General features: G+C 41.1%; 3 protein-coding genes across 4 annotated transcripts; 1 reads left to right on the top strand and 2 right to left on the bottom strand.

The window, feature by feature from the left end:
- Positions 1–1,210: 1,210 nt before the first annotated feature.
- Positions 1,211–3,067, bottom strand: LOC118100790 (tripartite motif-containing protein 16-like protein). Of its 2 annotated transcripts, none has more exons than XM_035146202.2 (5): positions 2,908–3,067; positions 2,482–2,523; positions 2,322–2,384; positions 2,082–2,221; positions 1,211–1,991 (listed from the first exon to the last, which is right to left on the bottom strand). In XM_035146202.2, the coding sequence occupies exons 1-5, from the start codon at positions 2,960–2,962 to the stop codon at positions 1,566–1,568; spliced, it is 726 nt and encodes a 241-aa protein (XP_035002093.2). In that variant the 5' UTR covers positions 2,963–3,067; the 3' UTR covers positions 1,211–1,565. The 2 variants fall into 2 exon arrangements, with proteins under 2 accessions (XP_035002093.2, XP_035002094.2); XM_035146203.2 differs by having other exon boundaries at positions 2,482–2,575; positions 2,908–3,040.
- Positions 3,068–3,759: 692 nt separating this feature from the next.
- On the bottom strand, positions 3,760–7,347 carry LOC118100791 (stonustoxin subunit beta). The gene is made up of 5 exons (XM_035146204.1): positions 7,120–7,347; positions 5,322–5,354; positions 5,168–5,230; positions 4,940–5,082; positions 3,760–4,638 (listed from the first exon to the last, which is right to left on the bottom strand). Exons 1-5 carry the CDS (start codon positions 7,166–7,168, stop codon positions 4,210–4,212), a joined length of 717 nt encoding a protein of 238 aa, XP_035002095.1. The 5' UTR covers positions 7,169–7,347; the 3' UTR covers positions 3,760–4,209.
- A 2,024-nt stretch (positions 7,348–9,371) lies between these two features.
- On the top strand, positions 9,372–10,999 carry LOC118100655 (stonustoxin subunit beta). The gene is made up of 4 exons (XM_035145971.2): positions 9,372–9,511; positions 9,851–9,913; positions 9,999–10,141; positions 10,224–10,999. The coding sequence occupies exons 1-4, from the start codon at positions 9,412–9,414 to the stop codon at positions 10,650–10,652; spliced, it is 735 nt and encodes a 244-aa protein (XP_035001862.1). The 5' UTR covers positions 9,372–9,411; the 3' UTR covers positions 10,653–10,999.
- The last annotated feature ends 1,789 nt before the right edge of the window (positions 11,000–12,788 follow it).

Below are 12,788 nucleotides of genomic sequence, written 5' to 3'. Positions count from 1 at the left end.
ACAGTGTCCACTCTCAACCTGCCTGTTTGGATTGGGCTGTTCTCTTGTCCTGTGTTAACGCTCTGGAGCTACTTCAGAGTTATTCCTTGTCATTAGTGAGTCCTCCTCAAACAGTTCCACAATATACTGTACAGTATGCGTTCATCCTACCTGGTTTATCTGCAGTGAAGATTTTAAAGTAAATTTTTTTTCATAAAACTGAACTTATATATAAGTTTTACGATTTACGTAACTGATGTTACTTTTAGAAATAGAAGCTCTGTAATTCATCTCAACATAGAGCGCTGTAACAAAAAAACAAACATTGATCTACTGGGACAGATATTATTAGTCGCAGTTCGCGGTTACCAACCAATGCTGTAGTTCATGCGACGACGTAGAAGAAGACAAGTTCAACTTGGTCCCCAGACTGAAGGCGTGATGATTAATATTGATCGTATCATGTGTCTAAATTTCACCAAATTTGACACTGCCCTTCCTCTGGCAATTTACAATAGACATGCCAAGCGAGAAGCCAATAAGCTGAACGGTTCACGAGATATGCACGTCACATACAGACCGATGTTTGGTAGATAAACATATTAATTGTGGCCTCTTTATTTTCCCCAATTTGAGAAGTGTCGGTTCACATAACGTAAGTGTCTCGGGGGTTTGTGCAGTAGCGAAATCACAGTCCTGGTTTGACTGATGTGTAGGGGATCGTCAGCTGGGCTCTACTTGGGACTTGTTAAATGAGGTTGCGTGAGACACCGTGCATTCACGAGTGTGAATGCTTTGTGTTTGTCCCTGTGCCCCACTTTTAGTTCCTGTTAAGCTCAAGCATTTAGGTGTGAAGGCTGCAGGCGTTGAGGGCCACCTGTCAAAGTAGGGAATGGGATCTTGGGGACGCAGCTCCTCAAATATCAAAGTGAGCCCCTGTCGTCCATAGGGGAACGATTCTCACTCCTTCTTCTTTGACCAGCTAAATCCAGAGGGGATCAATGCTGCAAGTGTTATTCGCTGCGGTCAACCTTATCTTAGCAACGCCAATAGGGAATGATCACGGACAGAGAAACGAGAGGCGTTGCATTTGAAATGGTCATCGGTGGAAAATGTGTGTGAAGCTCTGTGGGGTTTGATCTTATAATATGTTGACAAAGTTTTGCAACGTCATAACAGTGGGGTTGAAAATTAAGTCAACTTAAATTATAAAAACACCGGGAGAGAATTATTGGGTTTGAATACATGTTTTATTTCAGTTTTCATAAAGTCACATGCCACTGAACTTTTGTAAATAACATGATCAGTACACTAATATGCACTATGATGCTATTTATAACGAGACATAAATTTCACAATAAAAGCACAACAAGTAAACAAAAATAGAAAAATATATTGTAGTCAATCATGACCAGTCAATGTACAATGAATATCTCTATTAACACCTCACACGATCAGAACAGAATTGATGCATTTTGGATTAAACAGGTTAAATACTATTAAATACTGTTAAATATTATTTAAAGAGATTAAATAAGATGTGTTTCAAGTGGCGCTCGACTGGCTGCCACATCATTAACACAGATTCATTCATTTTTAGTGCAGTCTGTATTCCTCAGCATCGTGCACGTGGACTGAACTCCCATCCAGAAACCTGGTAGAATCTTCTTCTCGATGGTCGTCTTAACTTTATACAACAGCCTCGCCTCCCTCTCCGCCCCCTCGCCAGTTATGGTGTAAAAGTTTATTATCCCCGCAGGCTGGTCGATGTAAACGCTGATCGTGGGGCTAAACGGGACATCCTTTATGTCTTTGTATACGCCGTTGAACCAGATCTGGTAACATGTTCCCGACCAACACAGACCCCAGGACTCCTCGTTTTCTCCCAGCCCGCTCGGCCCAGCATTCGCTCTCCTTCCAGCGCCTTCATAGGTGGCTCCGATTACCACCCAGCCGGAGTACTCCACCTCCCAGTAAGCCCTCATGTTTAACAGGCCCTCTTTGCACAGCACCTTCGTAGAAAATTAAAAAAAGGAGAATACAATCAACATCTTTGTTTTCCAGACAGCCGATATCTGTATTTGTGTTATTCTCTGACGTACCTGTGGAGAGTACTCGTATCTCTCTGGTCGATCCAGGACGGGACAAATCTCCTCGGTTCTACGACGCACCATCAGGCCGCTGTCGGAAATCCACAACATCTTGTTGGCGGTCTTGTCATCCAAAGACAAATTAATCCAATCTACGGGAAAGAATGAAGCAAAAGTACATATAATTAACTATCAATAAAACCTGGAAAATATTGAAGAATAAAGTACATGAGAAACAAAAGCTGCTCGTACATTTCATGAGCTCAGCTCTGCTTGTTGGCTCCGGGATCCCCGGCTCATAAACCAAGACCTTCTCTGCAAGGAAAGGAAACAGGCTTGAGTACACATACACACACACACGCACACAAACACACATACTCTCATAAACTGACACATGCATCAAATCCATTACCTGTATTTATCTTGTCCTTCTTGTTAGATTTCATCTTCTTTCCTAAAAGTGTAGAGGCCAATGGTTAAACTTTAAGGAGATGAGGGGCTGTTTCCTGTTTCACACAAACACGTGACACGTGCCAACCCTCACATGAAACAACTTCACAAGAAACAATAGCATTTAAGAAGTCATTATATATATACAAATTATATATATACACAATAATGTCTTTATATATATACAGATCTAATTCTGTTTTGTTTTGTATACACAAGAAGTTTATAAAGTGTTTCTGTCCCAGGCATCAATTAGTACCTGCCAAAAACTGCCTTTGCGGATAAGAAAATACTCTTTAAAAAAGACGCCGATACATTATATACTGGTATAACAGTTTTCATAGTAAATGTAATATTTTTGCATTATACAGACACAAATTTACTGTACCTGGATTCATGGTCTCAGTGAGGTTGACAACGGCAGTATTAGGTCTGCCCGGCATCTTTGGGCTGTAATCCGCTTCCAAAGCAACACTTCAAAATTCAATTTATCCAAAGCAAAAGTGTGAAGTCGATCGTCTTCCACTTGACTTTTATACCCTCAGGGAAGATGAACCAATAGAGAGGCCGGGGGGGGGATCGGGCATAGTATGAGGCTTCTCAGCAGGGGGGTCAAAGGGTTGCGTGCGCTTGACTTTGACATAAGGACACGAGTGAGGCTAATACAGAAACCTGACTCCTCTGCAGCCTTAGGAATCCGTTCAAAACAAGGTGCGGTGACCGTTTTAACACGTTCCACTGTAAAATTCAGGAATCAGTCAGTGTTGTCAGCGGGAGCCGGACACGTGATGGCCCCAAACTAAGACACACCAGTCAAACTTAACATAGTAGATGTGAAGCTATGTGACAGATGAACTATGGTCCACATGATGTATCTATTTCTATTTCTAAACCGTAGGAATTGTCTAGGTGAAAGGTGATTCACCAAGTAATGCAAGAAGGTCATCAACATACAGTATATTAAAGAAGCAAAACCAAATATTACTATATAGGATTTCTTATTATCAATATTTTTTCTCAAGTTGAGCACAAAAAATGACATAAATCATATGACGTTTGTTTTGCTGGTGCAACAATAATGGTGATTGATATAGAAGAGGAGCAAATAAGCTAAAGTGTGGTTGGGTGTATTTTTCAAGTCGAATCAACTGGAGGAAATGACTTGAGTAGACGTGCAGCACTATTTGCTGTCACTATGTTAATGATTTGCAGGAACAATCCAGGGCAAAATGCATCTTACTCAGTGTTTTATTATTTTTATTCAAACTTTTGCATATATCACATCCTACATACATTCATTCAAAACTAGGGAACTCTATACATTCTCTGCAAACAACAACAACAAAGTGGTAAAAATATATATAATATAGTATAAACACATCTGTATAAATCTTTGCATTTTGTTCCCTTTTACTTAAATGCACTAAACCATGGATAGCATGTCTATCTGATACTATATATGAAAACTACATCTATTACTTACTACTATATTTTGAATGGTGATGTCATATGCATAAAATTCATGTAAGCCTATGATGTTTATATCTTCAGACATGGAAGACAAGTATTGGTGACGACCTCATTGGTGTCATTTTATAATTAAAGGGGCCATATCAATAGAAAGGGATATTTGTACACCTTTCTGGGCTAATCATCACAATATTGTATCCTACATTGTGGATTCAGTTCTTTATTCCTCCTTCTGTATGATTGAGCACTTCGATTGTGTCCCCATCCAGAAACCAGGGATCATCTTCTCCTCGAACTCACTCCTGACTTCATGCAGAGGCTTCACCTCCTTTCCCCCTGCGCCCTCCTCTCCCTCTTTCACCTCCTCCACAGCATAGAAATTCAAGATGCCAGCGGGCTGGTCGAGGTATACTCCGATGACAGAGCACTGAGGGATCCCCTTGATCTCCACGTTATGGCCTTTGTGCCAGAAATTGTAGCTGGAGCCGGACCAGCCGAGGCCCCATGACCCCTCGTTCTCTCCCAGGCCGCAGGACCCATCACTGTTCCTTCGTCCCGCTCGTTCGTACGCAATGCCGACGACGACCCACCCGGAGAACCCCACCTCCCAGTAGCCTCGGAAACCCAGGATTCCTTCCTTGCAAAGAACCTTGTTGAGCATGAATGAGAGTAACAGCAACAGTTAAGAGTTATCCTCACGTAGCCTGTGATTCATGAGGGTTGCCACTGGTGTCTCTGCTCCGTGCCAAAAGCGGATGTCTCAGGGTTTAAAAATACACACAGAACATCCCTCAGGTCCACAAGTGTTTTTTACAATCACATCAAACCAGTTGAAGCCTGGTAAAGACAAGACTCTGGCACTCGTCAGATATCATTTGATACCTTTCATGAACATTTTAAGTATTGTTATTTTTAGGCCAAATGAATACAACTGCAAGTTTTCACTATACCTGTGGAGAATACTCATATCTCTCTGGTCTATCCAAGACGGGACAAGTTAAATCGTCAGTCATGCGGGCCACTTTGGTGCCGCCCTCTCCGATCCATAGCGTCTTATTGGCCGTCTTGTCATCCAGAGAAAGCTTGTACCAGTCTGTGAAAATAAAAAAAGGAAAACATTTAATGAAAGGTCCGATTTGGACCAAACTGTGAAACAGGTAGAAGAGATGAAATCTCACGTTTGATGAGATCAGCTCTGCATTTGGGTTCTGGGATATTGGGCTCGTAGTCTGGAATATTTTCTGGGGAGAGAGCGACAGAGCGAGATCAGTGAAAATTTAAAATTCAAATACTGTGACCAAACATTTGGTGAGATAAAGATAACTGTATTACCTGTGGGCGAGTTTCCAGCTCTGACATTCTTTGCTACAAGGAAAAACAAAATCATAAAACATGTGTTTTCACCAGGGCAACCAGTAAGATGAAAATAGTGGGCTGTGATAAATGCCATATGCTACAGTATATGTCAGGTGTCTCTGTAAAATGGTGTTATTCTTAGAAAACTATCTGCGTCTGTCAGATCTACATATCAGCAACTGCATGCTTCCTGGACCCAGTGGTTGATTGATGACAGGCGGTTGGAATTACCAAGACACCTCACAAGACATCTCAGATGGTGTGTGTGGGGTGTGTGGGGTGGGTTGCAGTGCGGGGGGGGCAGAGCACAGCGTGAAACTCTGATCTTTTTACTAGATGACAGGAGATAACGCAGCGATGCAAAGACAATGTAACACGTTAAACTTTCCAAGTCAATAAAGTAGGGACTAAGAGCTTATAGAAATATAGCTGGAAAATACTGAGCCCTGCCAAGCATTTAGATTTCAGATAACGATTGATTGCAGGCGGCATCATTGTGTCACGACTTTCGTTGAAGTAATAAATCATTGTTGCATAACAGGCTTAGCCCTGATGCCAATGTCTAGTAACTAATACGCTGGTATCAAGTGGACTCAATGTGTTTTCCAGATTTTTGTTTAAGATGAAGATCATGAAGAGGAGTCACTTAATCCCCCCCCCTGCATTAAATTGTCAAACATAAATAAAGTGCTTTATTTATACCAACAAGCAACATCACCGCCAACATGAACAGCCTGCTTCTTTCGCACATTGATAATCAACTCTGGATGCTAATGAGCTCGATGTTGTGAGGCAGAAAAAAAAGCTGCAAAACATATGAATTTTAGGAAAATCTAAGTTACAAAAAGTGCATGTTGCATAATCATGCAAATGCGGAATCCAAGGTGAGGATGCATTCTCTCAGAATACGTTCATATCGACATTTTGTCTGCATGTCTCCATCTTAACGGTTATTTTTACGCCGCGTAGTATGCGTGTCATGTCTAAATGAGCTGGCATTTATCTCTCCCTTGACTGGAGGCTGAACGAGACCACGCGGGAATGTTAAGCCACCTGGCTGGATTTAGCACAAAGGGGATGAGAGAAAAAAAATACACAACAGCTTTGTCTGGTCTCATTACAACCTGACACCATACAAAACATTGAAGCCCCCAGCCCCACTGTTAGCCAAGTTGGAATTGACTGAGCATTCTGGTAATGAGCGATACTGCAACAATTTGAACTTTCAATAGTGAGAAGTACATTTTCTATTGATTCAAATTGTTTTGAAAAAGCAAATAATTTGTTATTTAGTAACTGCAATTGCAGAATAGTAGTAAAACTTTAATTGAATCTGTGCAATGGAGGATGACACCAAAATCCTGTTCAATGCTGCCAATTTTCAAGACTGTACAAGCTGCATGATGAACACATATAGCACAGCATGTGAATTTATTTCTAAGGCTGATCTTGTGGACCCTTGCAGACCCTCTCTCCTCGTCAGTGAAACCATTACATGCTGCTCAAAATGACAAATGAAATCAGTCACTGATGCGTTTTCAGGATCTGCCCCAAGAAAAGCTTGAGTTTGGTTATTGAATCAACAAAAGCATTGTTTAAATAATGTTTTCTGTATTATATGCACCAACCAATGCTTCCTGCAAAGATATTAAAAGTAATAGCAGTAGTAGTAGTACCAAGTAATTCAAGAATTTGAGATTTCGCAGGGGAAAAGTATTAAAAGTCAAAAATAATGATTCTAAATTGTGTGAAAAGCAGTAAAATCAAAGCTCACCTTTGTCCGACTTCCGAGTGTCCGAAATAAGTCTCGTCGTGGTCGGCATCCTGATTCCGGCTTGGACCTGGTCTAACCGTTTAAGCTGCTGGAGAGCCAGTCTCAGCCTGATGTCCCTGGTCAGTGTGAGAATGATGAGTCTCTGTTGGCTTCGGTGTTTGACAGCCTAATGCCACACTTATATACCTTTAATACAGGACAGAGGTGATGTAATCAGAGCCGGGTGGCGTGGACAAGAGTGTGAGACAAAAACGTGCCAATAGGAAGGGGGGAGCCGTGAGTCTTGTAACCGGAGCTGTGTGTATAATTTTTCCTTAAAAAGGTTCGATGGATGCTTGGATGTCTCTAGGACATCCCCCATCAACCGGTAGAACCCGCCCTCGATCTACATCAGTACTGATCTCGTCACATTGCACTGCGTCAGCGTTGATGTGTTTGTGTTGCATACACATGCACAGATGCAACTGCAAAGATCTAAAACTTCATCAGCAGACTTCCTGCTGTGAGATGTCAGGCAGTGTGAGATCCAACAGGTGCAAATGTATATATAAGTACAACGTTGTTATTCACACTTTAAAAGTGTGACAAGTGACGTAGGCTTTGTATAAGAGAAATTGTTGATGTTAAACAAAACATTATTTACAGAAAAGTGTAGAAAATCAATTATTACTATTATTATTATTTTTATTGTTATTTCTCCTTTTCCTACATTGGAATTCAAAATGTATATTTTGAATTATTTCTTTAATTAAAAAAAACATTTTTGACTATTTAAAGCTGTTTGAATATTAAGTACGTAGAAAAGTATTTTATACTTTTAACCAAAACAAATTAGTTTTGAAATAATGTCAAAATAAAAAATGCTGTGGATCAACAGAGTTGTAAATATTTACACACAAACAAAATCCAGCGAATGTGAATTTAGTGATGGAAAAGCAAGGTCACTGATATAGTGATAATATAGTTGTTGATGCGTTTACTATTAAAAAAAAAAAATTACATCAAATACTTATACACTGAAAAAGGACGACTACGTCCATTGGCCGGAGGTTAAACTCGGGCCTAACTGCGCTCTTGACCCGCATAACCACATCCACCATTTACCATCTCAAATGCCTTGGTGCAGATGGCCTGGGTTAAAAGAAAAATGCGTGTCCCCGGTGGTAAACCCTTCCTTGTGATACGCTCTCCGCTGCAGCCTTTTCATCACCCTGACAAACCTCTAGTCAAGGCTGGCCCGTCCTTCTAGCGTCCCCGGGCCGCCCCAGCAGATGACTGACTGGGGCACTGATTGTAGTGCAGCTGACATACTCAACAGCACATACCAGGAACTGTCGGAGTCCCAAGTGTCCGAGAAAGCCCGGTGGGGCCTTTGGCAAACAGAGGGGACTGTGGGTGAAGGGTATGCAATGTGTTACTATGTGAGCTCCTCTGAATCTCCCCTCATGGGCCACGATGAACCAGAGAAACCAGAATGCTGACAGACAAGGGATCTCTGCCAAAACACTGACCGTCTTCAGAGGCTGCTCCGGTTGTGCAAGGCCACAATTTACAAATTTTAAAGCCTCAGGGCGTCTGTAGGTCTGAATCTCTTACATTCACATTAAACCATATACTGTATATATACCAGATATGTCTAATGGGAAAACAAAACAAAAATGTGCTGCCTGAGCTATGTGGGATATGTTTGGCTGATAACTTGACATTTTGAAACTAGTTCAATTCAGGGAATTAGTAACCACTCATGGGTAGCTTATATACGACTAAATCAGCCATTAGAAGCAAAGGAAATACTCACAGTAACAGTAAATCGTAAAACACTGACATTTAAAGGGAACACATGGCGGTGTTAGTGTTTAAACCTCTCTCTTTAGTGCCACAGACATGACAAATTCAAAAGCTCCCACAACGAGAGAGTACCTTTCAGTTCTCCTCTTGCACGCTGATGAATTCCAAACAGGATTTCTCTCCTCTCCAATCGCCATTTCTACAAGTTTCAAAATGCGTCAACGTTCCGTCCTTCTAATCCACGTTCCTGCAACAGGCGCTAATTGACAATAGCTAATTCAGAACTGCTCCGATAAATATGGGTCAGTGGGTCAGGCGTTGGCGCTGACACTCACATCCTGGCTTTAGCAGCCTCCGTGGCACGCCCATTAGTGAGCTCATTATGTCCACATACCTTACCAAAATTTCTCATATGGGAGCCTCTGGGGCCCCAAAACCTTTAATGCCCCCTTTGCTGGGGGTATATAAAGAAGTAATTTGCGTCGTTGCTGAAGTGTGCTGCTGATGGATTTGAACATTCAGGAAACCTCAACGGAGAAAGAAGCGATAAAGATGCCGACCAGCGCTCCCAGTACGAGGATCATGCCTGCAGCCGGCAGACCTGGTGAGGGAAGTGCATGATCATTTAGAAAACTAAGCTTCATCAACCAGCTGTAATGGCCATATAAGTTTATCGGGAAACTATTTAGTACAGTTGATTTGAGTTTTTAAGATTTGTTTTCTAACGTGTTCAATTTCACAGCTCTCAGATTCAAGTATTGACAGTTCGTTGTTGGCAGATTGTCTATGTATTGTTCTTACAACTTTTTCTTATATTGACGCCTTTGAACTGGACTGACAATCATATTTGATTCATATCTCCAGGGACAAAATCTAAATATGTGAGCAAGCAACTTCTTTACAGGCAGCTTCCCTCCTTAATATTACTTTTGTCATCATTCAGATAACGTCGCAGTCTACGAGCCCAACATCCCTGAGCCCACCTGCAGAGCTGATCTCCTAAAATGTAAGTAAAGTAATTTTTCTTCCATTTTTTTCCTATAATATTTGCAATAATTCGTACTGAAAGCACATTTCCCGACATCCCACAGACTGGGTCAAATTTTCCCTGGATGACAAGACGGCCAATAAGATGCTGTGGGTCACAGAGGGTGGATCCAAGGCGTCACGCATGACTGATGATGTCACTTGTCCCGTCCTCGACAGACCGGAGAGATACGAGCACGCCCCCCAGGTACAGCTTTTAAGCAACAGTCACGAATTTTTGCGACAGTTCTGAAATGTTCAGCTGACTTTTAATTCTCTTTCTATTCAAGGTTCTTTGCAAAGAAGGCATCCTGGGCTTCAGAGCTTACTGGGAAGTCAAGTATTCAGGATGGGTGGTTGTCGGAGTGGCCTATGAAGGGGCCGGGAGGAGGGGAAGCGACGGACCCTGCGGGCTGGGGGAGAACGAGCACTCCTGGGGACTCGGGTGGGTGGGATCCCACTACCAGCTGTGGTTCAATGGCAATAACTCAGATATATGTGACATTCCCCAGTGCACCACCATCGGGGTGTACCTCGACCATCCAGCTGGTGTCATCAATTTTTACGCAGTGGAGGAGGTGAAGGAGGGAGAGGAGGGCGAAGGCAGGAGGAAGATCAGGCTGCTGCAGCAGATTAAAGGCTCCTTCAAGGGGAGGATGGTGCCAGGTTTGTGGGTCGGACAAAAATCATCATGTACGTTTGTACCGAAGGAGGAGTAAAGTAATAAAAAGTGCAGTTTTTTATTTCCATTTCTCACATTTCAATATAAACTCCAGTGATAACACATAAACATATCCATAAGTCAGACACTTTGTGGCAAGTGAAATTAAAAAAAGATTCATTGACCATGCATAGAAAATCTTTCTATAGATAATAATATATTTCTCCAGAAGCTGCTATTTGTTGAACAGTGTATATGAATGTTAATTTTGTTGAAACTGAATGTTAAATATTGATTATTGGTGTCATATATTTGATATGTATAGTAGCATTGTGAACTTTGTATTTTAGCAATCTGTATAACATCTATATAATCTGCACTTTAAATAAAATACATTACCCTGTGTGACTTCCTCTAAATGAAAACACTTTTTTGAAATTGTCATGAGTCATAAAGACTATTTATATTATTATTTAGCAATTCATATTTATAGAGATTACACCTAGAAACTGATATTGGCTACTAATTAAAATTAATTTAATTTGTATATATATTAATATAACTATGGTCCAATGCACATGTCCATGGAACCACATTAAAACCAATATTTAAGCTTATTTCATTCAATGAATAAGCATAGAAAATGAACACACGCTCAATTCATGGTACCTCCACATCTGTAAACTCCTCAGGATTTCCACAATGTGGAGAAACATCCCAAATATATCAGCATCAATCACACAGAGTATTTAATACTATGACCGCGATATAGAAATTTACTCATTTCAGAGGCCAGCTCTCAAAAGAAAGATTAAGCTGTCTTTGGATCAGAAGCTAAAGGCTACTGTTCATGAGGGGTCAAAGGAGACACATTTCCTGTGGCGCTTTGTGTTATCCTCAGCTCAGGGGTCATGATTTATAAATACAAAGTTTACACCGCAGGAACATTAATCCATCAATGTCATGAGGAGCATTCAAAGTGGACCTCACCTGCAGCTGCTCTGGATCTTTCATTCTCCAACTATCACTGTTAACACTGTGCAGAGAGGAGGGTGGAACCGCAGGATTAGGTTGGTGACATGAAAGCAAATCCTGGGGGCAATAAACAAGATGGACTTTGAGCACACAAATAGGGCCGATGAGGGAGCGTGGAGCATGGAGGAGAGGACCTGGTCAAATATAACAGAAGAAGATGCAGGACTAAACTCATATTCATTTAATTTACAACAACAACATCAAGCAATTATGAAAAAATGGAATCAGCGCATGACCAGGGAGAGAGAAGGAATAAGAAACTGCTGCAGAGAGTTTCAGAGGCAGAGACATGATTAACTATTAACTTCTCACACAAATGATTTTGATTATTTCTCATAACTGTCCACCGTTAATCCTTCACATAGTACAGTGTAATAAAAGGTGACATTCAAGCATGACTTTCAGCTCATCAATAAGGCAAATGAAACAGCAAAGCCAGAGAAGCAGGTTAAACCATTATTCTGAAACATATTTTTTGCAGAAATGCTTAAAATGTAACTCCCACCCACTGTTTATTTCCTGGCTCTTGAGTCCCTTCTCCCACAGTTTGCTGCTGGTTGCTGGTTGAGATGAGGGCCCTTCTGAAATGCAGTGGTGCTCTCTCTCAGCAACCAATGAAAACCAGGACTCATCACCCAAAATGCATATCACTGTAATTTTAATGCAAATATTTGATAATTTTCTTCGTCACACAAGAGATAATCTTTAATTCTGATGTTGCTGTAATGTCTCCATCAGTTAAATCAGTGGAACAGCGCCTCTCTGAGTCGTACCTGCAGATGAATGCTAATTAAACAGTTCAGTTAAGGACAGTATTGTGTCGTCCCCAACGTGTGAGCTCACTGTTCAGCTCTGATGCTGCTCTGGAAAAGTTCTGAAGTGAGGCCTGGTGCAATCTGACCTCTAGTGGTGGTAGAAGTGATTAGATCACTGAACTAAGTTCAAGTACCAGTGCAAGCAATATAAAAATACTCCTTTGGAAGCCAATGTCATGCTTTAAAGGTTCAGTGTGTAATATTCAGGTGAAAGGGATCTACTGGCAGAAACTGAATATAAAATAATCCTAGTGATGTTTCCACTTGTGCTTTTCATCTAAATTGTACAAATTGTGGTTTTCATTACCCTAGAATGGGCCCTTTATATATGAATACTCTATATT

Source organism: Hippoglossus stenolepis, chromosome 21, assembly GCF_022539355.2.
Source record: "Hippoglossus stenolepis isolate QCI-W04-F060 chromosome 21, HSTE1.2, whole genome shotgun sequence".
Taxonomy (NCBI): Eukaryota; Metazoa; Chordata; class Actinopteri; order Pleuronectiformes; family Pleuronectidae; genus Hippoglossus; species Hippoglossus stenolepis.
The sequence above is the reverse complement of the archived record's forward strand: the minus strand, read 5'-3'. Positions and strand labels throughout refer to the sequence as shown.

Excerpts from the sequence above, each read along its gene's own strand:
- LOC118100790 (XM_035146202.2), bottom strand. The coding sequence starts at position 2,962 with ATGCCGGGCAGACCTAATACTGCCGTTGTCAACCTCACTGAGACCATG. Across the intron at positions 2,524-2,907 it reads CACTGAGACCATGAATCCAG|GAAAGAAGATGAAATCTAAC; the intron begins GTACAGTAAATT and ends CTACACTTTTAG. Across the intron at positions 2,222-2,321 it reads CAGAGCTGAGCTCATGAAAT|ATTGGATTAATTTGTCTTTG; the intron begins GTACGAGCAGCT and ends TCTTTCCCGTAG.
- LOC118100791 (XM_035146204.1), bottom strand. The coding sequence starts at position 7,168 with ATGCCGACCACGACGAGACTTATTTCGGACACTCGGAAGTCGGACAAA. Across the intron at positions 5,083-5,167 it reads CAGAGCTGATCTCATCAAAC|ACTGGTACAAGCTTTCTCTG; the intron begins GTGAGATTTCAT and ends TTATTTTCACAG. Across the intron at positions 4,639-4,939 it reads GATATGAGTATTCTCCACAG|GTTCTTTGCAAGGAAGGAAT; the intron begins GTATAGTGAAAA and ends ATGCTCAACAAG.
- LOC118100655 (XM_035145971.2), top strand. The coding sequence starts at position 9,412 with ATGGATTTGAACATTCAGGAAACCTCAACGGAGAAAGAAGCGATAAAG. Across the intron at positions 9,512-9,850 it reads GCCTGCAGCCGGCAGACCTG|ATAACGTCGCAGTCTACGAG; the intron begins GTGAGGGAAGTG and ends GTCATCATTCAG. Across the intron at positions 10,142-10,223 it reads GATACGAGCACGCCCCCCAG|GTTCTTTGCAAAGAAGGCAT; the intron begins GTACAGCTTTTA and ends TTTCTATTCAAG.